Source organism: Chrysochloris asiatica, unplaced genomic scaffold (genome assembly GCF_000296735.1).
Source record: "Chrysochloris asiatica unplaced genomic scaffold, ChrAsi1.0 scaffold00135, whole genome shotgun sequence".
Classification (NCBI taxonomy): Eukaryota; Metazoa; Chordata; class Mammalia; order Afrosoricida; family Chrysochloridae; genus Chrysochloris; species Chrysochloris asiatica.
Genome location: NW_006408653.1, coordinates 5,615,563 through 5,639,481, shown reverse-complemented (window position 1 = coordinate 5,639,481; position 23,919 = coordinate 5,615,563). Strand labels below are relative to the sequence as shown.

Here is a 23,919-nt window from a genome sequence, read left to right as displayed (position 1 = left end):
TTTTATCTACTAAAATGCTAGAAATTTTAAATCTCAATGGAAGACTAGCAGGTAAGGATGTAGAAACACTCTTAGGCAGTATTGGTGGAAATATAAATCTGTGCAAGCTCTTTGAAGGCCAATTTGGAAACAGCTCAACAAACTTTAAAATATATACTCTTTCACTCAGTAATTTCACTTTTATAAATGTTCATTAACAGATAGAAACTGGAAATTATTTAAATACTCACAAATAAATTAAGGTATATGCATACAGCGAAATACCATGCAGCTCTTCAAAAGAGTTAGGGTGATTAATATATGCCAATATGACCAAGTTCAGGTGTTGTAAGTGAAAAAAAAAAAAAAAGCAGAAGTATGCAAAGTCTATTTGTGTAGGTAGACATTTATGCAAAATCACTTACAGAAAGAAAATTAAGATGTCGAGAACAATGATGGCTTCATTTATTCTACACCCTTCTAAGATGCTTTTTGTTCCCCTTTAAACATTTAATACTATTAGATTTGTGTGCATGTTTACTTCAAGAATTTAAAAAAAAACAGTTTAGATGACAATTTCTCTCTTTTTCTATAGTTTGTTTATCCATTCTTCCACTGATGGGCATTTAGACTCTTTCCATCTTTCTGTTAATTGTGACTAGTGCCTAGTGCTACACTGAGCATTAGTGTGCACATATCTATTTATGTTGTGGCTCTTTTTCTCTAGGCTAGAAACCAAGTACAGGAATTGCTGAGTCATATGGTATTTTTGAGGATGTGTCATACCATTTTCTACAATGGTTACACCCTCACCAACATTTGTTGTTTTCTGTTCTGTGAAACTTTGCTATTAATGCTGTCAGATAAGCGATGGACTGCTAACCACAAGGTCAGAAGTTCAAACCCACCTGCTGCTCCTTGGAAACCCTTTACAGGGTCAATATGAGCCAGAACTGATTTGAGAGCAATTAATAACAGTTAATGCTGGGGTAGATGATATCTCATTGTTGTTTTGATTTGCATCTCTCTAAAGAAGCCATGGAAGTGTAGTGGTTAAGAATCGGGCTACAAATGTTAAGGCCAGCAGTTCGAAACTACCAGTTGTTCCATGGGAGAAAGATGAGACTTTCTGCTCCCGTAAAGATTTACAGCCTCAGAAACCCTGTATAGGGTCGCTATGAGTCGGAGCAGACTCCACAGCACATAACTACTACCACCAAAGTTATAAGAGCTGAACAGAAATTTTCAAAGGTCAGCTTGAGAAGACAAAGTCAAATATTACAATGAAATGTGCAAAGATCTGTAATCAGAAAACCAAAAGGGAAGAACACGTTCAGCATTTCTCAAGCTAGGAGAACTGAAGAAAAAATTCAAACCTTGACTTTAATTATTGAAGGATTCTCTGGGCAAATTATTGAATGATGCAGAAAGCATCAAAAGAAGATGGAAGGAACACACAGAGTCACTATACCAAAAGGACATGGTTGATGTTCAACCATTCCAAGAGGTAGCATATGATCAGGAGTCAATGATACTGAAGGAGGAAGTCCAACGTGCATTGAAGGAATTGGCAAAGAACAAGGCACCAGGAATAGATGGCATAAAAATTGAAATCTTTCAAGAAAGTGAGGTGGCACAGGAGGCACTCACTCATCTATGCCAAGAAATTTAGAAGACAACTATCTGGCTGGATGGTTGGAAGAGATCTGTATTTGTGCCCATTCCAAAGAGAGGTAACCCAATGGAATGTGGAAATCACTGGACAATATCTTTGATATCCCATGTGAGTAAGTTTTATTAAAGGTAATGCAGAAATGGCTACAATCATACATTGACAGAGGTTCAAGCCAGATTCAGAAGACACCGTGGAATGAGAGATATCATTGCTGATGTCTGATGGATCTAGGCTGAAAGCAGAGAATATCAGAAAGATGTTTACCTGTGCTTTATTGATGATGCAAAGGCTTTCGATTGCGTGGATAATGATAAGCTATAGACAACATTGTGAAGCATGAGTATTCCAGAACACTTAATTGTACTCAAGAGGAATCTATACATGGACCAAGAGGCAGTTGTTCAAACAGAATATGGGAACACTGAATGTTTTAAAATGAAGAAAGGTGTGCAACAGGGTTGTATTCTTTCACCATACTTATTCAACCTGTATGCTGAGCAAATAATCTGAGAAGCTGGGTTATATGAAGAAAACCATGGCATCAGAATTGGAGGAACAACCTGAGATATGCAGATGATACAACCTTGCTTGCTGAAAGTGAAGAGGACTTAAAATACTTACTGATGAAGATCAGTATGGATTGCATCTCAACATGAAGAATACAAAAATCCTCACCACTGGGCCAATAAACAACATTCTTATCAAGGGAGAAAAGACCGAAGTTGTCAAGGACTTCATTCTTTTTGGATCAACTATCAACACTCAAGGAAGCAGCAGTCAAGAAATCAAACAACATATTGCATTAAGCAAATCTGCTGCCCAAGACCTTTTTAAAATGTTGAATAGCAAAGGTGTCAGCTTGAGGACTAAGGTGAGGCTGACCCAAGCCATGGTATTTTCAATAACCTTATACGCATGCAAAAGCTGGACAGTGACTGTAGAAGAATTGATGCTTTTGAGCTACGGTGTTGGAAGAGAATATTGAAAATGCCATGGGCTGCCAAAGAACCAATAGATCTATGTTGGAAGAAGTGCAGCCAGAGTGCTCCTTAGAGGCCAGGATGGCCAAACTTTATAATGCTATCCATAGTTTGCCATGGTCCACACAATTGAAAGCCTTTGCATAGATATTCAATAAAGTACAAGTAAACATTTTTCTAATATTCTCCTCCTTAAGCCTAGATCCTTTTGACATAAGCAATGTTATCCGTCTTTCCACATCCTCTTCTGAATATGGCTTGAATTTCTGGAAGTTCCCTCTTGATGTATGTATTTTAAGTCCTCTTCACTTTCAGCAAGCAAGGGTGCATAACAATCTGCATATTGCAGGTTGTTAATGATTCTTCCTCTAATTCTGATGCCACGTTTTTCTTCATATAACCCAACTTCTCGGATTATTTGCTCAGCATACAGGTTGAGTAAGTATGGTGAGAAAATACAACCCTGTTGCACACCTTTCCTAATTTTAAACCATTCAGTGTTCCCATGTTCTGTTTGAACAATTGCCTCCTGGTCTATGTACAGATTCCTCATGAGCACAATGAAGTGTTCCAGAAAGCTTATACTTTGCAATGTTGTCCAAAGTTTGACAGGATCTACACAATCAAAGGCCTTTGCATAGTCAATAAAGCACAGGTAAACATCTTTTTGGTATTCTCTGCTTTCAGCCAAGATCCATCTGACATAAGCAATGATACTCCTCATTCCACGTCCTCTTCTGAATCTGTCTTGAACCTCTGTAAGTTCCTTGTCAATGTATGGTTGCAGCTGTTTCTGCATTTCTTTAGTAAAACTCTACTCACATGGGCTATCAAAGATATTGTCCAATGGTTTCCTTATTCCATTGGGTTACCTTCTCTTTGGAATGGGTACAAATATGGATCTCTTCCAATCAGTTGGCCAGACAGTTGTCTTCTAAATTTCTTGGTATAGATGAGTGAATACTTCTAATGCTGCCTCACTTTGTTGAATGATTTCAATTTGTATTGCATGAATTCGGGGTGCCTTGTTCTTTACCAATTCCTTCAGTGCACCTTGGACTTCTTCCTTCAGTATCACTGGTTCTTGATCATATGCTACCTTTTGAAATAGTGGGACAATGACCATTTCTTTTTGGTACAATGACCCTGCGTATTCCTTCTGTCTTCTTTTGCTGCTTTCTGCATCATTCAATATTTTGCCCATAGAATCCTTCAATATTTCAAGTCAAGGCTTCAGTTTTTTTTCTCCAGTTTCTTCAGCTTGAGAAATGCTGAGTGTTTTCTTCCCTTCTGTGTTTTTTAACTCTAGGTCTTAGTACATTTTGTTATAATATTTGACTTTGTCTTCCTGAACTGGTCTTTGAAACTCTCTGTTCAGCTCTTTTACCTCCTAATTTCTCCCATTTGCTTTAGCAACCCTATGCTGGAGAACAAGTTTCAGAGTCTCTTCTGACATCCATTTTGGTCTTTTCCTTCTTTCTTGTCTTTTTAATGATCTTTTACTGTCTTCCTGTATCATGTTCTTGATGTTATCCCACAAATCTTCTGGTCTTTGGTCTTTAGTGTCTAATGTATCAAACCTGTTCTTCAGATGATCTCTAATATCAGGTGGGATATATTCAAGGTCAGATTTTGGCTCTCATGGACTTTTCATTTTCTTCCCCTTCAGTCTGAATTTGCATATGAACAGTTGGTGATCTGTTCCACAGTCTGCCCCTGGCCTGATGATATGGAACATTTCCACCTTCTCTTTCCGCAGATGTAGTCAATTTGATTTCTGTGTATTCCATCTGGTGAGGTCCATGTGTATATAGTCATCCCTTATGCTGTCTAAAGAAGATATTTGAAATGAACAAATCATTGGTTTTGCAGAATTCTCTCATGCAATCTCCAGCATCATTTCTATTACCAAGGCCATATTTTCCAACTACTGATAATTCTTCTTTGTTTCCAACCTTTGCATTCCAATCGCCAGTAATGATCAATACATCTTGATTGCATGTTTGGTCAATTTCAGATCTATTTAATCCTCACTGGCTTTCGTGGTTGGTGCACAAATTTGAATAATAGTGGCATTAACTGGTCTTCCCTGTAGGCACATGGATATTATCTTATCACAGACTGTGTTGTACCTCATGACTGATCTGGATATGTTCTTTTTGAAATGAATGCAACACCATTCCTCTTCAATTTGTCATTCTCTACATAGTAAACCATGTGGTTGTCAGATTCAGAATGGCCAATAGCAGTCCATTTCAGCTCACTAATGCCTAAGATAGAGTCCTGGTGTGGCACTGTGGGTTAATGTGTATTGTCTTACTTGGTCCATTAAGCAACATGCAAGAAGCTCTTCTAGGGCAGATGTGCTATCTTATTCATCTTTGTCCTCAGTGCCTTACAAGCAGATAAATTCTCATTAAATGCTTATTAAATGAATGAACAGTAGATTTAAGGAACAGACACCAATTCTTTGGACAAATTGTTACCTTACTCCAAAGAGGAGCAAACTGGGCATTGGAGCATTAATTGAATGGGCAGGTGCCAAACTGTTGGCCTTTCAGCTTTCAGACTTGTGGCTCTGGGGAACTGATGTGCCAAGTTAACTGAAATGATCACCAATTTCTGACTCTGCATATACCTCCACAACAGAGAACTCACACAGGTAAAAAAGCTAGAGGAAGAGGACTGGCTCAAGCCCTAATCTGTTTATGTCTATGCCTCAAGGAATCTGGGTTGAAACTTAAAGTTATGGTGCAAAGGCACATCTCCAATATAAGCATAACAAAATACTGTGGGAGAGCTTTTGTGTACCAAAGAACTTCATGGTATATGCAACTTACTGTTGAGAGGAAATCCACTGTTGTTCAAATTCACAGGAAAGGGAAGTACTCATTCGTAATAATCTCAATAGGGGTATCCAAGGAACTCAATAATCTTTAGTTAAGAAAAAGAAATTGAGAAATATTTACGTTTTTTCCCCCACTTTGTACAAATAAAAGTAAATTGACTGCAAAGGGAAATTCCCTCAAATAAAAAAGATGTCTATAAAATAGCCAAAGAGCCAAGCCAAGAATGTTGAGAAAAGACACACTATTTTCTCTGCCCTGTGCACCTTTATGCAGACCCATGTGCAACTCTATCTACCCAACACATCTCCTATTATTCCCTCTCTTTTCTCCAGAAAGGGTGTATTAATTTAATATAACACTAACATATCTCTCTGAGATACTGTTCTCGCTTTCTGGGATCTTTCTAGGACTCCTTAACTCTCTAGCTACATGTCAATCAGGTGTTAATATTGGGTTTTACAACTTTATTTTTATTAAGAATATATTTATATCTATTTATTTTACTGTGGTGAAAGTTTACTAGTGCAAATTAGTTTTCTGATCAACAACTTACACACATTTTGTTTTGCATCATTAACTGCAATTCCCTAAATGTAACAACACTGTTCCTGGGTTCCAGTTTCCAATTGTCTTCTTTCCTGCCCTTTCCTGCCTTCTAAGCTTTGTTTTTGGGCAAATGCTGCCCTTTTGGTTTTGTGTAGTTGATTATTCTGAAGAATATGTTCCTCACAAGTGTTATTGTTCACTTTATAGGCTGTTTAGCTGCCACCCCCAATGGTGGGTTCAGTTCCAGGTTTGAAGGATGTCAAATGGACACAGTCTCTATCAAGTCAGTTAAGTCTGGTCTATTATTGAGACTTTTTATTGTGAATTGAGTTAAGGTTTACAGAGCAAATCATCAGTTTCATATTCAGCAAATTATATAATTCATTTCATCTCTATGATTGCCATCCCCTTCATAGAAACAACCGTTATCCCGCGTTCCCCTTGTGATACTTTTTTCCATTCCACCCTCCACGCTCTTTCCTAATCCTTCTGAACTTTGTCCTTAGGCAAATGGTGCCCTTTTGATTTTAAATGGTTGGCTGTTCTATGAGGAGCATACCTAACTAGCTAGCATTTCTATCCCTTCCCCATTTACCTATATACCACTTGGCTGATTATTGGACCACAAGGGTGAGTTCTGTTCTAGACCTGAAGGATAGCTGAGGGCTATAGTCTTGGGTTCCTCCAGTCTGTTCTGATTGGTCAGCGCTGTCTTTTTTTTTTTATCATTTTGAGTTTTGGATGACATTTTCTCTCATTCTATCCAGGACCTTCTAATGGTATCCCTTTCAGAGCAGTTGGTAGTGGTAGCTGAACACCAACTAGTCCTTCTTGACTCAGGGTCATGGAGCCTGATGTTTATGTGTTCCATTGGTCTACTGGACTAATTAATTCCAAGGAACTTCAACTTTGGTCACTTTTCTTTCTTCTACACATGGAGAGACCAATAGTTGTACCTGAGATGGCCCTTCATGAGCTTCTAAGATCCCAGTAGCTATGTGGTCACAGTCAACAATTCAAACCTACCAGCTGTTCCATAGGAGAAAGATGAGGCTTTCTGCTCCTGTAAAGATTTACAGTCTTAGAAACCCTGTAGAGGGTCACTATGAGTCAGAACTGACTCGACGGCACTTAACAATAACAAAACAATGTGCCACCATATTCATGGATGTGTTTGCAGCAAAGGTAAACACCCATGTACAAATGTTGTTGTTGTTAGGTGCCAGTGAATCGATACTGACTCATAGCAACCTTATGCACAACAGAACGAGACATTGCCTGGTCCTGGGCCAACCTCACAATCATTGCTATGTTTGAGCCCATTGATGCTGCCATTTTGCCAATCCATCTTGCTGGGGGTCTTCCTCTTTTTCTTTGACCCTCCACCTTACTGCCCATGATATCCTTCTCCAGCAACTGGTCCCTCCTGATACTATGTTCGAACTATGAGAGACGAAGTCTCGCCATCCTGGCTTCCAAGGAGCACTCTGGCTGTACTTTTTCCAAAACAGATCTGTTTGTTCTTTTGGCAGCACATGGTACTTTCAATATTTTCCTCAAACACCCTAACTCAAATGCATCAATTCTTCTATGGTCTTCTGTATTCACTGTCCAGCTTTTGCATGCAAATGAAGTTAATGAAAATACTATGGCTTGAGTCAGGCACACCTTAGTCCTCAAACTGACATTTTGGCTCTTCAACACTTTAAAAAGGTCTTGTGCACAGGTTTGCCTAATGCAATACATCGTTTGATCTCTTGACTGCTGCTTCCGTGAGTATTGATTGTTGATCCAAGAAGTACGAAGTCTTTGACAACTTCAATCTTTTCTCATTGATGAGAATGTTGTTTATTGGTCCAGTGGTGAGGATTTTTGTTTTCTTTACACTGAGATGCAATTCATACTGAAGGCTGTGGTCTTTGATCTTCATCAGTATTTTAAGTCCATGTACAAATAACCCTTTATAATTTGTGGGTATACTTCCACTATCCTTCCATACCTGTTTAGTCTATGCATCCATGTGTATTTATCTGTGGGTCCATGTATCAACCCACAGAACACTGTTGTTGCAGGGTTATGTATATTACAGTATTTACCTTTATTTCCTTTAACCCAACCTTTGCATTCATTCCTGTGTCTTCACCTATCTTAATTTTTCTGCCAACTTCCCTCTAGCCAGTGAATTACTCTCCCCTTCCTCTCACCCAAGTTTGATCTAATTTATGCTTTTGTATTTTGTTCTGCATTTTTCTCTTATTCTGACCAGGTCCTATCAGGAGTGGTAGCTAGGTATCATCTAGTTCTTCTGGTCTCAGAGTAGTAGAGGACTAATTGTTTCCAGTCTTTGATTTTCTTCACTCTTCTTTCCTCTGGATAGGGAGAGACCAATAGTTGCATTTTAGATGGCTCATCACTAGCTTCTAAGATTCCAGTTGTTGCTTACCACAGTAGGGTGTAGCGTAGTGGTTACAAGTCGGGCAGCTAACCTCAAGTTCAGCATTTCGAAACTACCAGCTGTTCTGCAGGAGAAAGATGAAGCTCTCTGCTCCCATAAAGATTTACAGCCTCAGAAACGCTATGCAGGATTGCAATGAGTCAGAACCGACTCCATAGCACATAACCACCACCATCACCACAGTAGAGTGTGGAACATTGTCTTTGTGAACTATGTTATGCTAATTGATTTAGCTGTCCCCTGAGACTGTGGGTCTAGATCTTTACAATTTACACCATTAGACCCACCAGGACCAGCTCATGCAATTTACAATTTAAGTTACATGGATTTATCAAGGGCTTTAGAATTGGCTTTTCAGAAGTACTCTTAAAAGAAAAATCTCAATGTAGCAAAATGATTTATAACTCTTAAGTAATAGTCCACTTAATTATTTTTGAATTGCCATTTTCACTTGTCTCTGAAATTCAACCACCTTCTTTAAAAACTTTTCATTGTGATTTGAGTGAAAGTTTATAGAGCAAATTGGTTTTCCATTCAATAATTCATACACATTTTGTCCAGTGACATTGATTGCAATGCTCACAAAGTAACAGCACTCTTCCCACTTCCTCTCTGTGTTTACTGTTTCCATTCATCCTTCTTTCCAATCCCTTTCTGCTTTCTGACCTTTATCCCTGGGGGAATGCTCCCATTTTGATCTTGTATGGTTTGTTATTCTAAGGAGTGCGTATCTCTCAGTTTTATGATTCTAGGCCTGTCCATTGGTTGGCTGAACATTGAGCCATGGGGGTGAATTCTGTTCTAGGCTTCAGAGGTGTATAATGAACATAGTTCGGGGTTCTATCATGTTCCGCTTAACTTAAATAATATTCAGAATAAAACCCAGACAGACTTTAAACTGCCTTGTGGAATAAGTTTGAATAGGATTTGAACCATGTATACTCCAAGTTATGAGCACTTAATAATGATTAACCATTAAGGACAAGGAAACTGAACTTTATACTTTAGTTATTCTTTAAATATCAGCACAACCAAACTTTAATTAAGTGCCCAATTTCTAACTCAGATGACTGCATCTGAGCCTAGAATGTAGCCCTTATATCATAGTCAGTAACTGTTTACTGAACATTTCCATGGGTTGTAAGTTTCTTCCTTCCCTCTGTACCCCCGAGTCCTAGGCCTATTTGAAACAGCTGTACCAATTGCCTTTTGAAGGATGTGTTACTCATTTAAGCATTCAAGAGTATTGTCCCTACAGAACGTCACTCAGTTACATGCTCTCCTGAGTAGGAGAGACAGAGGTGGCGTTAGGGGCAGCTCCTGGGGACCTACGTGCACAGGGCCCTGAGTGCACTGGGAGTGTGGGGTCCATGTCTGACCTGCAGGTGAGGAAAGTAGAAATGTTGAGAGACCCCCTGTCAGGGAAGGAGACCTGGTCACGGTCACAGTGGCACCTGGGCAGTTGTAGTATCCAGGGAAATGCTGTGTTGCCCTCAAGGCTCCCTGTCCCTGTGGGGCCCCTACTGAGTTGAGTGTTAGACTGGCACAGAGGAGACACCCTGCTGACGACCAGCTACAGGAGGGAGGGGGGCACCCCAGCAGAGCAGAGAGTGGGACAAGATGGGTTCTTGGAATGGTCTGTAGTGAGTGCGTCTTTGTGTTGTGGAACAAACCACATGGTCAGTTCCCTTCATCTTCTGGTTCTTGGTGTACCTGGTATGGTTTCCTCTGACTGCCAAAGTCCTGGAATTAGCAAGGGGGCTGAGTGGTGCCAAACCACAGGGGCAGCAGTAAAATTGGTGGAGAGGGCCTGGTGTGTCTCCAGTGGCAGCTTTTGGCCCTTGGTGGCATTCAGAAGGACACTGGGGGTCAGTGTGCTGAGGGTGAGGTTTCTTGGAAGGAAAGCTTGGACATTCCATAAAGGGGGAAATGCTTAGGCAAAGACTCAAAAGTTGAGGAAAACAGATCCGTAGACAAGAGATACAATGACAAGTGCTATTGATTGTTATTTACATATAACATCTTGGGCTGGGTCCACTGGAGAGAAGAAAGAGGATTCAGAGCTTTGGGGTGTTCAAATCCCATCTATTCATCATTCACAATTGTATATCTAGGTATTTCATTTTAGACATGTTCAGCCTAAGATTAATCAGCCACCATGAAAAATGGATATCTGGTGGTGCTGTGGGTTAAGCACTGGGCTGCTAATGGCAAGGTCTGGTGTCTGCTTCTGTAAAGATTTGCTGTCTCGGAAACATGTATAGCGTCACCATGAGTCCAAATCAACTCGAAGGCAGTGGGTCTAGTTTGGGTTTGCTTCTCATGAATACATTTAAGGATGGAGCTCATCATCCAGACTTTAATAGGACTGAAGGCCATGGATGGGGTCACCAAGGATCAAGAATAGAAAGAAAACAGCCCCCAGGAAGGATATGTGTGTGGGTAGGAGGGGTTGACAGGGTAGGAAGAGAGGAAATGTTGTATCATTTGAATACATGATATAATATTTACAGAAAACATATTTTCAGAGATATGAATAGAGGGATATTGAGATACAGCATGAAGAATGGCTCACCAGGTGAGTGTGAGTTTTCTGCAGACAGGATACATGATTGTTGTTGATTCGGTTCCAACTCATAAACACCCTATGTAGGGTTTCCAAGGGGAAGCTGATGGCTTTGTAGTTAAGCTGTCCAGTTCTTATCTAAAATCCATACATCCAGCCCATTAACACACCCCTGACACTGAGTTCAGCATTTTTGCATTATTGTATTCATTTCCCAGTGTCCCCTGGGAGGTAGGTGTTATGCAGGGAGTAGAGCTAAGGTCAATGGAAAGCCAGTTAGGATTCACCCATGTTAGGATTCACCCACATAAGGATTCACCCATATCTCTAAGGCTCCAGGCCACACACAAACTCTTATTATAACTCACTGCCTGGGCTGTATCTGAATGCTCAGGACATCAAGCACATCATTTAGTTTCTTGACTGCTGCTTCCATTAATGTTGATTGTGGATCCAAGCAAAATGAAGTCAAAACTTTCAATCTTCTCTTAATTTAATCCTAATGTTATTTGTTGGTCTAAATATGAGGATTTTCATTTTCTTTACAATGACTGAGGTGCACTCCATACTGAAGGTTTCTTCATTTACTCTTCCTAAATCTAATGTGCAAATCCCAATCAATCTCATTTTTCAAGTCCACCAGCTTGATACTACAGTTTTATTTTTTCAGTACTTTCCATAGTATCCCTACTGCTCTGCAAGACAAATTTCTGATGGTAGAATTAAAAGTTATATACAAATCTAGTTCTTTAAAAATCCTAGCTTCCTTAACTCACCAACAGGTACTCACCTGTCCACTGTCTTTATATGGGTCAACTTTCCATCATCATTGTTCAACTAATTTGTTGTATGCCGTCAAGTTGATTCTGACCCATAGCAACCTTATATGAGAGCAGAAGTGTCCCATAGGGGTTCTAGCCTAAAATCTTCAAAAGAGGAGATTGCCAGATCTTTCCCCCTATGGAAGGAACTGCTGATGAGTTCTTTCAGTTAGTAGCTGAGTGATTGCACCACCAGCGCTCTTTTCCAATCAATTTATTCCTAACCAACTCCAAAATCTTCATGCACCATTCCTCCCCATTCAAAAACAAAGCAAAACAGCAAAAAAATAAACCAGAGTATCTTCTTTTATACTTTAAAATCTATCTTCTCTTCTCTTCTTTCTGGGATGTGATGGAGAGTTGTCCTGTTCTAGAAAATCCTCCCAGACAGGTAAAGGAGCCTCCCAGATCTCTGCATACCCCCCTGTGTGGGTATTGGTGTGGGTATTGGGCAGGGAACACCAGGGCAGGCATTCTGGACCACCCAACCCATCACTCATCCACATTTTCTCCCCTTCTCTCACCAAGTCTTTCATCCTTTCAGCAATTTCCCTATTAACTTTTGAAATAATTTATCTGACTGGTATGTTTATCTCAATGTATGATTATCTGGAAATGTGGTTTTGATATGTGTTTATCAATGTTTGAGTCAGTTTATATTTCCTGTGGGTACAGTCCTGGTGTAATGCACAGACTGAAAGGTTGATTTGTACTGCAAGCTCAGTTGTTCAGATTCACCACCCGCTCCTTGGAAACCCTATATGGTGTGAGTTGGCACTGACTTGATGTCACTTAATAACAACAACAATCCTATTTATTTGTGCATGTGGAACACATGTGTATTGATTCATGGACCTATGCTGGTCTAGTTCCAAATGGCTTGAAATAAATATAATCATAACAGAACAGCTGCAGATGTTACACATATGATAGCTGGTATTATGGCTAGGCTTTATATTTTGGGTAGGTACAGGAAGAGTGTGATTTGCACCAAAAGAAGATGGAAGGAATACACACAGTCACTGTACCATAAGAAAATAGTTGATGTTCAGCAGTTTCAAGAGGTAGCATATGTTCAAGGGCCAATGATACTCAGGGAGGAAGTCCAAGGTGCATTGAAGGAATTGGCAAAGAACAAGGCACCAGGATTTGATGGAATAAAAATTGAAATCTTTTAAGAAAGTGAGGCGGCACAGGAGGCACTCACTCATATCTGCCAAGAACTTTGGAAGACAACTCTCTGGGACCGACTGATTGGAAGAGATGTGTATTTGTGCTCATTCCAAAGAGAGGTGACCCAAAGGAATGCGGAAATCATTGGACAATCTCTTTGATATCTCATGAAAGTAAAGTTTTACTAAAGGTAATACAGAAATGGCTGCAAGCATACATTGACAGAGAACTTCCAGAGGTTCAAACTGGATTCAAAAGAAGCCATGGAATGAGGGATAGCATTGCTGATGTCCAATGGATCTTGGCTGAAAGCAGAGAATACCAGATAGATGTTTATCTGTGTTTTATTGACTATGCAAAGGCCTTCGATTGTGTGGATCATGACAAGCTATGGACAATATTGTGAAGTATAAGTACATGGACCAAGACGCAGTTGTTTGAACAGAACATGGAAATTCTGAATGGTTTAAAATTAGGAAACGTGTGTGACAAGGTTGTGTTTTTTCACCATACTTATTCAACCTGTATTCTGAGCAAATAACCTGAGAAGCTGGGTTCTATGAAGAAAAACATGGCATCAGGATTGGAGGAAGACTCATGAACAACTTGCTATATGCAGATGATACAACCTTGCTTGCTGAAAGTGAAGAGGACTTAAAATACTTACTGATGAAGATCAAAGATGAAGCCTTTGGTATGGATTGCATCTCAATGTGAAGAAAACAAAAATCCTCACATTGGGCCAATAAACAACATCCTTATCAATGGAGAAAAGATTGAAGTTGTCAAGGACTTCATTCTTCTTGGAGCAACTATCAACACTCATGGAAGCAGGAGTCAAGAAATCAAAGGACGCGTTTAAAGTGTTGAAGAACGAAGATGCCAGCTTGAGGACTAAGGTGCGCCTGACCCAAGCCATGGTATTTTCAATAACCTCATACACATGTGAAAGCTGGACAGTGAATAAGGAAGACTGTAGAAGAAATGATGCTTTTGAGTTATGGTATTGGAAGAGAATGTTGAAAGTGCTATGGGCTGCCAAAAGAACAAATAGATCTGTTTTGGAAGAAGTGCAGCCAGAATGCCCCTTGGAAACCAGGATGGCCAAACTTTGTCTCTCATACTTCGGACATATTGTCAAGAGGGAGCAGTCTCTGGAGAAGGATATCATGTTTGGTAAGGTGGAGGGTCAGAGAAAAAGAGGAAGACCCCCCAGCGAGATGGATTGGCAAAGTGGCAGCATCAATGGGCTCAAGTGTGGCAACCATTGTGAGGTTGGCCCAGGATGGGGCAGTGTTTTGTTCTGTTGTGCATAGGGTTGCTATGAGTTGTTACAGACTTGATGGCACCTAACAACCACCACAATAACAATGAATCGGCCTAATTGTGGGTTACCATCAGTGGCTCCCTTGTAAGTCACATCTTGGTTTGAGGTGTATAGAACACTATTCTCTCTTTGAAGAGGTAATAAATAGCCTTACATGGTTCCAGTAGGGTTATTACCTCTTCGAAGAAAGGTAATATGGGAAAAAAGAAAGGCATGATTGAAAATCGGCAGCAGAACTTAAAGAGAAACAATTACACATTTTCTAAAAACTAGTTTGAAATACCAAGTACAATGCTGTGTTTACAATTTCAAACTGATTCCGGTAATCTACTTTCACTCAATTCGTTTATAGTGACAAACCCACAGCTTTTATTTTATTGAAATATTGGATTTTGTTTTCTTTCATATTCTGGAATATGTACAATCACAAAACCTCTAAAAAATTACTACCGTTATAGAGGGCAATGTGTTTTTCTCTAAGAGAAAGGGGTAGAACAACGTATGGGGAATAAGAAACCAAACACATAAGGGATTTATTTATAACCTATTTCCATCAATAGAAATCGATATTCTCCTAACTTGTTTAACTGCGTGCATTAATGGGGGAAAACATTTCCAAGAGGACCTTTAAGTGCATTTTGGCTCACAACTGGTCGTCTGAGTAAATGACTTCAATTAACTAAAGAGGTGTTTGGAAACATTCCTGGAGCTCGTTCCACGGAGGAGAACAAATTCGGGCGGGGCACATCACCTCCACAAATACACTGGGACACAGACTGGGGCAGGCGCCGGCTGAGCTCAGGCTGTGACGCTGAGAGGTGCAGGCAACTCGCGCGCTAGCGGCCGCTGGGAAAACTTCGCTCTCGCTTCCGAACCCCAGATTGAACCCGCCTCCATTGGATTCCCAGCCCGCCCTCAGCCAGAGACGGGTAGGGGGACGAAGAGAGACGGGATCTCACCCGCTGCCTAGTCCTCTCTCAAAATTTAAAGCGGGCAAGTTTATTTCTTGAAACCAATGACTTTGCTCCGATGCAGGGAGAAAAGGCGACCTCCTTCGGTTTTGGAGTTTGAGGAGCTGGGCTTGGATTTGGTGAGTTTGCGTTAAACTCCCTTTGAAATGAAGCTGGAATTAGAGGTAATATTTTTTGGGGGGGGGGTAATTCCTCCTCATTCCACCTTGTAATTTAAAAAGGGACCGCTTCAGTTCAGCCTTGTTATGTTGTTATGTGACCGCGAGTTAGTTCCGACTCTTAGCGACCCAGGATAGGGTTTCCTAGGAGCCGCTTTGCATCGCGGACCTTGCGGTTAGTACTCCAGGGCTTATCCGACAGCCCCACGCCAGAATCCTAGAAGTGCAGTCTCAGTTTGCTGTAAATTTGTTACCTTCCTTCATTAGCCCTACCCCAAGATGCTCAAGATGTAAATAGTCTGGCTAGAAACCTTTAAACAACATCACCTGCCCTTAAGGGATCTGGCTCTAAAACGAAAAAATAAAAATAAAAAGAGAGCGATTATCCGAGAACTGCAAATTTACCTCCCGTATACGATAAACTTGCGTGTTCTAACGAATTGGCTGTTAAGTGAAAAGCGTATTAAGAACAGTTGTTTCATATGGAATCTATGAACAAGCGTACAATCAAACAAACAAAAAGACTAGCCCTTTCCACTCTGAATCAGGCCGAATCTCTTCTGTTGGTGGAAATGTTGTCTACTCTTCCGGATCACTACCTGGGGAAGTTTTTAACACGCTTGGGAGAAAATCAGTTTGGACTCCCAAAAGAGTTTGCTCTTGGTTAGGCGTTCCCTGCACTAGGGGCTGCGAGGCGGCTCAGCCTCTGCCCCGCCCCTGTCCGCTAGGGCCGCCCTGCGTCGCAGAGTCGCGCCTTCTCGGCCGGCTGCTCAGTGAGCCTCGCTTGCCGGCGCTGGACGGGCGAGATCTTTGTAGGGTTGGGAGGGGAAGCAGTCTGGAGAGGGTGAAAGTGCACCGGTTCCCTGGTGTAGCCCCAGGAAGTCAGGTTGGAATGCGTATTGGGGTCTGTGAGGCTCAGCTGGAGCAGATCCCAGAGCGCGCGAGGCCCTGCGTTGGGAAGCTGTTGAGACCCTGCTCGCCGCAGGGTGAAGGTTGCCCGCCGCTTGAAAGTGCGGCCGGGTTCCCTCCCCGGAGCGTCTTTGTTCGCTCCGGCCTGCCGGCGCGGTCGCCGGGCTGCTTTGACCCAGGCCGAGCCGCCTCCCAGGGGAAGCAGGTTTGTTCGGGCGCCTGGAATTCTAGGGGGGCGGTGTATGGGTAACCGCGCAACGATGCTAAGATCGGCTTGAGTCGGTGAAGCGAAAAGCACGTCCTGCGAGCCTCAGTTTCTTGCCGGGACCCCGACTCTTGCTGCCATTCCCAGACAGAAATCCTTCTTTAGGTTGAACATAAGGAAGCCGCAAGAACCAGTAAACAGCTTTCTGAAATTTACTGACTGGGGAAATGGCAAAGAGGAAGTGGGCAACAGGGAAACAGAAGGGAAATGAAGACCTCTTCCTAGTTGAGGTGGTGCTGTTGTCACTTTTTCTTTGATTTGGCTCTGCCAAATCTTATTGTGCATCCTGATATGACAGTTAATTGCCTGTTCAGACACCAGATAGGTAATACCAGCAACTTTTAGTGTGACTCCGACTACACACTCTGTTATTTTTCTTGCCCACTGTTGACTTACATAGGTTGTGTATCATGCTAAAGAAAACCAGTGTTGTAACCACACAGTGGCTCGGGGTGACTTGTAACTCATATTTAGGATAATTCTCTGATGAAAGTATTTCCATTAGAATTGGATTTGTTCCTCTGTGCCTTTATTTTGGGAAACTTTTTTGGTCCCAATGGGGGAGAGGAGAGGGATGTGAGAAGCTGAAACTGACCCAGAAAAGAATGATTGAAGGTAATTGTATTATTAAATGGTGACACAGAAATGATCCCACCCTGAGTTTTCTGAAAGGATGCTTCGGTAATTAGCAGCTGAGGTTTAGCTTTGTCAAAAGAAATTTATAGATTTTATATTTTGTCACAAGAGGGGGAAACCTGCTTTTTTTTTTTTTTTTAAAGACTTTTTTTGCTTTCAAGGTGAGACAAATTCAAAACCTAAATATACTTATAGGATCCATCTTTCTCCTGCTCCTGGATCTCTTTCCCATACCCTTTCCCAAAGCCACTTTGTGGGTATTCATTAAGAACCTTCAGGATGAGGAACCCCTGGTGGCACATACAGTTAAATGCCAGCTACTAACCAAAAGGTTGGTAGTTCGAACCTTCCCAGAGGCTCCTGGGAAGAAAGACCTGGCCGTCTGTTTCCAAAAGGTGACACACATAAAAACCCTATGGAGTGCAATGCTACTTTGCAACATAAGGTCACCATAATTGGGATAGACTCCATGGCACATGGTTTAGGTGTTTTTGTTTTTTTGCTTTCTGAAGATAAAGGTGTCTCAATCCTACCTCTTCATTCTTTGGGAGTGGGGCTCACAGTGAAATTTAAGATGGGATGAATGCTGTGACCAGGAATGTTCAGGGGAAGCTGTTCTCACAGAGTAAGACATGAGGATGAATAGAAGTCATGCAAAGAAAACACAGAGTGGCAAAGAACTTTCCAAAATAAAGTGCATGACCCTCTCAAGTAAAAATGCCACATTATATGTCTCTAAACTGGAGATCAAATTTACCTTTTAAAAAAAGACTCATTCAAATGCTGAAATTGTAGGAAAAGGCAATAACTTTCTAATTTTCAAATATAGAACAGCTTGAATAACAACTCATGGGTTTTGAAATGGGTCATTTTTTTTTAAATGGGTCACTTTGGCTAGAATCATTGCTCTTGGTGAGTTTCAAATGGTAAAGGGTCAAGTTCTCTCCAAGGACCAACTGCACTAAGATCTATGTAACAGAACAAATGGAAGTGATAAGAAAGAAACTGAAAGGAATTGAGAAGAAAATGGTCTTCTCTCAAAACAACCTTAAAATGTACCTTTTCTTTTGGGAATTGTGTAGATGCTCAATCTTTCTACAACTTTCTGATAGTGCTTTAAGCAAACTGATTAAATTTAGGTTTTCTTCTCCATAGTTTGCATGGTCTTATAATCTTCTACCTATGTCATTTCATTAAATGCTTGTGAGAACTATATTGTTCTTTTCTGTCAAGGAAGACCAGGTTCAGTCAATTGAGAATGACACTTATATTCTCAGTTTCAACAGTTAATGTGGCCCTGAGCAATCATTTTACTAAGCATTGGGGAAAAAAAAAAGTAACAGTACAGCTTATAATTTTGAAAGGAAAACAAACCCTAAGAAGTACCATCCAGCTACTAAATAAACCATCCTGGTAAAGATGCATGCATAATTTTTAGAGAAAGGAATTTTTTATATATTGAACACTTAAATTTGAACCATACATAGTGTTCAATAATTTATCTCAACGGATCCTCAGAAATATGGTTCAGATACATGTCAAGCTCATGTAGTCTGGAAGAGCTGGAATATCAATCACTTTGGTACACATTGTAAAACTCTCTTTTGTTGTTGTTCTCCATCAGGCTCAGACTCCAAGTTGCATGAGGATATTTACTTATTCTTTGGCACAGGAGCCATATCTGAGACATCTCTGCCTGTATACATAGGATATGATGGGTAGGTACTCAATAAAAGGCTGTTAACTTACAATAAATGCTGATCAACCAAGACAGAAATATGCCATATATATATGTATGCCTTGGACTCCTGGTGTGGTGTGGGTTAATGTGCTGAACTGAAAAGTCAGTTTGAACCACAAGCTTGGTTCAAGCTCACCAGTCTCTCCTCAGAAACCCTATAGAGTCACTATGGGTCAGGACAACAATGTTGTTGTTAGGTGCTATCGAGTCATTACCGACTCATAGCGACCCCATGCACAGCAGAACGAAACACTGCCCGATCCTGGGATAGGTATGCATTATGTTTTACACCGTCTTTTACTTCTGTGTTCTGTGATGTAAAACCCTCAATGAAAGCTTGTTCCTAAACGTAGTGTCCAGAATGGGGCATGTGGACTGACACTGAACTAAAATAGGCATACCATAAACTGGATTGTATTGGTCACCTTGTATTTGAGTTGCCATTTTTCATACCATGATTTGACCTCAGCTTATCTTTCTAACCTTCTCACTTCATCCTAGCTAAGCTATGTGGTGCTTTCTTCCCAAGGTACAACTTTTTCTATTGTACTTTTTAAATTCCTTTAATAAATAGTCTCTCTTGGAATGCCTTTTTCCTTGCACCTGACTCTTTTTAAGCCAGCTACCTGCCCCTCTTTTTTCTTGTCTCTGAATTGTCTCTTTTCCTCCTCTCCTCCCCAGCCCTATGTTCAAATTCTATCCATTTTTTCTAGGTCTGCTTTTTATCCATCTCTTTCACAAATCCTTCTCCAGTTTCCATCTGGTGCTTTCAAATAAGCATTTGGACTGTTAACCACAAGGCAGGAAGTTCAAAACCACTAGTCACTCCTTGGGAGAAAGATGAGGCTGTCTGCTTTCATAAACTTACAGCCTCTGAAACTCCGGTCAGTTCACTATGAGTCAGAATCCATTTGATGGCAGTGGGGATTCACCTCCCCCCACATCCATTTCCTACTTCACAGAGCACCTTATATAGTATAAGGGTTTCCAACATTTAAGTTCTTGGATGAATTTTACACAGACCCCCAACTCTCTTTGTTCCCCTACCTTCAGTTAAATGAAACAGCTCATACGTACCTCAGTCAGTTTTTTTCTAGGGCAAAGCCATTTTAAGAAATCTCAAGAATGCTTGAAAAATCTTAGCTTGAGAGAATGTTGATCTGTTAGTGGCTCAGATAAAGCTGTCATTGTGTCTGAAAACTGCTAGCCAGAGTGGTAGGGGTGGGGTTGGGAATGGTAGCAATTTTTAGCATGTTTATACCATATTAAAAGGAGTCCTGGTGTGGTGCTGTGGATTAATGTGCTGGACTGCTAAATGGTTTGAATGGCAAGGTCGGCAGTTCAAGTTCACCAGCCACTCCTCGGAAACCCAATACCGGTCGCTATGGTTGGAACCGACTCAATGGCACTTAACAACAACAACATACCATATTAAAAAGGAGGCATTTATTTTATTTGTAATAATATTTCATTGTATTTCAGGTGAAAATTTAGGTTCCCCGTTAACAGTTTTTATACAATTTGTTCTTTGCCATTGGTTATAATTTTTACAATGGTTAGGCATTCTCATAATTTACATTCGATTTGTTTTGTTTCCATACACCTCTTTTGTCTCCTTATCTGCTTTGGGTAAGCGTTGACCAATTGGTTTCATATAATAAATTGTTTAAGGGAGCACACTGTTTATGGGTGATACTGTTTATTTTATAAGTCAGTTTGGCTGAAAAGTTGTCCTGCAGAAATAACTTCAATTCCAAGTTCAAAGGGTATGTTAGGGAGAGAGAGTTTCAGGGGTTGTTGTAGTCTTCAGTAAATCTGGCCTCTTTTAAGAATTTCAGTTTGTTCTACATTTTCCTTTCAATCTATCTTGGTCATTCTATTGTGTCCCTGGTCAGAGCAGTTGGTACTTGTAGCTGGGCACTATCTAATTCTTCTGGTCTCAGGTTAGAAGAGGTTGTGGTTTGTGTGGGCTGTTTGTCCTGTGGACTATTTCTTCTTTGATCCTTTGACTTCATTTTCTTTTGCTCCATATGAGTAGAGTTCAATAGTTGTATCTTAGTTGGCCAGACACTTAGACCCCAGACACTATTCATCAGTTAGTATGTAGAGCATTATCTTTGTGAACTATGTCAATTGACAAAGTTGTGTACCAAGACTATGTTCTTCTAAGTCTTTTGACTGAGTGAATGAATCTATGCTGTTGAGTTTTTTGGCTATATTTAGAAGACTCTGTAGCTATGGCCTTTTATGTGGTTTGTTATATGTGGATGTATCTGCAGTACACACAGACATGTAGGTATGATCCATCTATTCGTGCACATGCATTTACTCGCATATGCCTTCCTTTATAGATTTGCATCCAATAATATTTATGTAACCATACACATATTTTTGGTTGTTTATACTGTTGTTGCAAAGTTGTGTTTGTTATGTTGTTGCTGTTAAGTGCTGTCAAGTTGGTTCTGACTCAAAGTGACCCTGTATAGGATTTCTATGGAGCACCTGGTGGGTTTAAGCAACCAACCTCGTGGTTCAAACTGACTTTGTGGTCCAGTGTATATCATACAGTGCCATACCCGGACTCCTATATTTGTCACTGTTGATAAGTGCCGTCGAGTCAGTTCTGACTCATAGCAACCCTGTATGGGTTTCCAAGGAGTGGCTAGTGAATTTGAACCACCAACCTTGTGGATAAAACTGACCTTGTGGTCCATTCCTTTATCCCACAGCACCATACCAGGACTCCATTTGTTATAGCATTTACCAAAACTGTCCCTTTTATTCTCACGTAGTCTTCACTTACCTTGTGCTGACTTCAGCCATATTTGGGGTTGCTTTTCCCATCACTAAAAGTGACAAGGGCCTGTCTTGGAAATGATTCTCCCTCCCTCTCCCATCCCTGTTAACCATCAAAGAACTTTACGCTCCATGTGTATATCTGTCTTTGTCTTTTTATAATAGTGGGACCATACAATATTTGCCTTTTTGTAGTTGGCTTATTTCACTCAGCATAAAGTCCTTCAGATTCATACATGTCATGTTTTTCAGACTCATTCTTTATGTTGTTGTTGTTAATGCTGTCGAGTCAGTTCCAACCCATATAGGGTTTCCAAGGAAAGGCTGGTAGGCTTGAAACACTGTCTTGTGGTTCAAATGACTTTGCATTCCAGTGCATTAGTCCACAGCATATTCCACTGTATGTATGTATGATAATTTGTCTATCCATTCATTCATTGATGAGCATTTAGATTGTTTCCATATTTTTGCTATTGTGAATAATACTGCAGTGAACAAAAGTGTGCATATATCTATTCATGCTTCTGCTCTTATGTCTCTAGGATATATACTTAGGAGTGGCATTGCTGGGTTATATGGTATTTCTACTTCTAGCTTTTGAGGAAGCATCATATTGTTTTGCATTGTGGTTGTACCATTTCACAATCCCACTAGCAATGTATAAGAGTTCCAACCCCCCTGCAACTACAGCAGCATTTGTTGTTTTCTGGTTTTTTGATCATTGCCATTTTTCAAAAGGGCAAGATGGTATCTCATTGTAGTTTTGATTTACATCTCTCCTGGTGTGGCACTATAGCATTAGCATGGACTGCTAACCACAAGGTTGGCAGTTCAGACCCACAAGCAGCTCCTCGGAAACCCTATATAGGATCACTATGAGGTGGCACTGATTCTATGGCACTTCACAATGATAGCTGACGCCAATGGACTCCTGGTGTGGCGCTGTAGGATCAGCACTGGAATGCAAACCACATGGTCGGCAGTTCAAATCTACCAGCTGTTCCTCAGAAACCCTATACAGGGTGTCTATGAGTCAGAACCAACTCAATGGCACTTAAAACAATAACAACCATGGCTAATGATTAGGAGCATCTTCTCATGTGTTTGCTGGCTGCCTGAATTTCTTCTTTGATAAGTGTGTGTTTATGTCCTATGATGATTTTGACTGGATTGTGTGCCTTTTGGTTGTATTGTTGAATTTTTATATATATTTTAGTGATTAGACCCTTATTGGGTACGTTGCTGCTAAAGATTTTTTCTGTATGTAGGTTCCCTGTTTATTCTTTTTCTTTCTTTTTTTTCTATTGCACTTAGTTTTATTGAGATTCTAGTTTTATACAAATTAGAGGAGGTTGTGACAACCCTGCATCAAATAAGTCTACTGGCACCATTCATGTCTGTGTGTTACATTTCAGTAATTCTCACAATTTTTCAAACCTTTTCATAATGTTATTACACACCTAATAGACTACAGTATAGTTCAAACATGATATGCACTGGGAAAACACATAATGTGGGTGACTCGCTTTATTGCCATATTCACTTTATTATGGTGGTCTGGAAGTGACCTACAAAATCTCTGAGGTATGCCTGTACATTTCAACATGAGCTTTCTTTTATTTTCTTCTGGGGGCATGTTAGAAATTGCCAGCAATCTGTTCATCTCACTTAATCTACTTTGTATTGCCTTTGTCAGCATCCTAGTTCAGCTCCGATTACCATGTATACTACTGTAATCTTTAATAGTGGATGTAGACTCACACTGCACCTGCATTCAAATCTTTCCAGTAGTTCACAATGCCACTTAATGAACACATTACTCTCAGTTTGGCTTTTAATGTCCTCCACAGTCTGACCTAACCTACTCTTCCAGTCTTTGTTCTTACAATTTTGCAGTAGATAACCTAAGCTCCAGAAGATACAGCAAGCTTTCTTGTGTCTACACTTTTGGTCTTTCCCTCCATGTGGATGTTCTCCCTCATTGCTTCCTGTTGACAGAGCTTCAACACTGATCTCAAACACAGAAGCATCCTGATTGCCTGATCCACATGTGTTGTTGTTGTTGTTGTTGT

At 40.5% G+C, this 23,919-nt stretch overlaps 1 protein-coding gene across 1 annotated transcript in view; it reads right to left on the bottom strand.

Moving 5' to 3' along the window:
- The window catches only part of MCF2L2 (MCF.2 cell line derived transforming sequence-like 2), a 302,889-nt gene that overhangs the window by 100,499 nt on the left and 178,471 nt on the right, over positions 1 to 23,919 (bottom strand). The window contains exon 16 of the mRNA XM_006869837.1: positions 16,235 to 16,636. Coding sequence (XP_006869899.1) covers positions 16,235 to 16,636 — 402 coding nt within the window. The remainder of the gene's footprint in view (positions 1 to 16,234; positions 16,637 to 23,919) is intronic.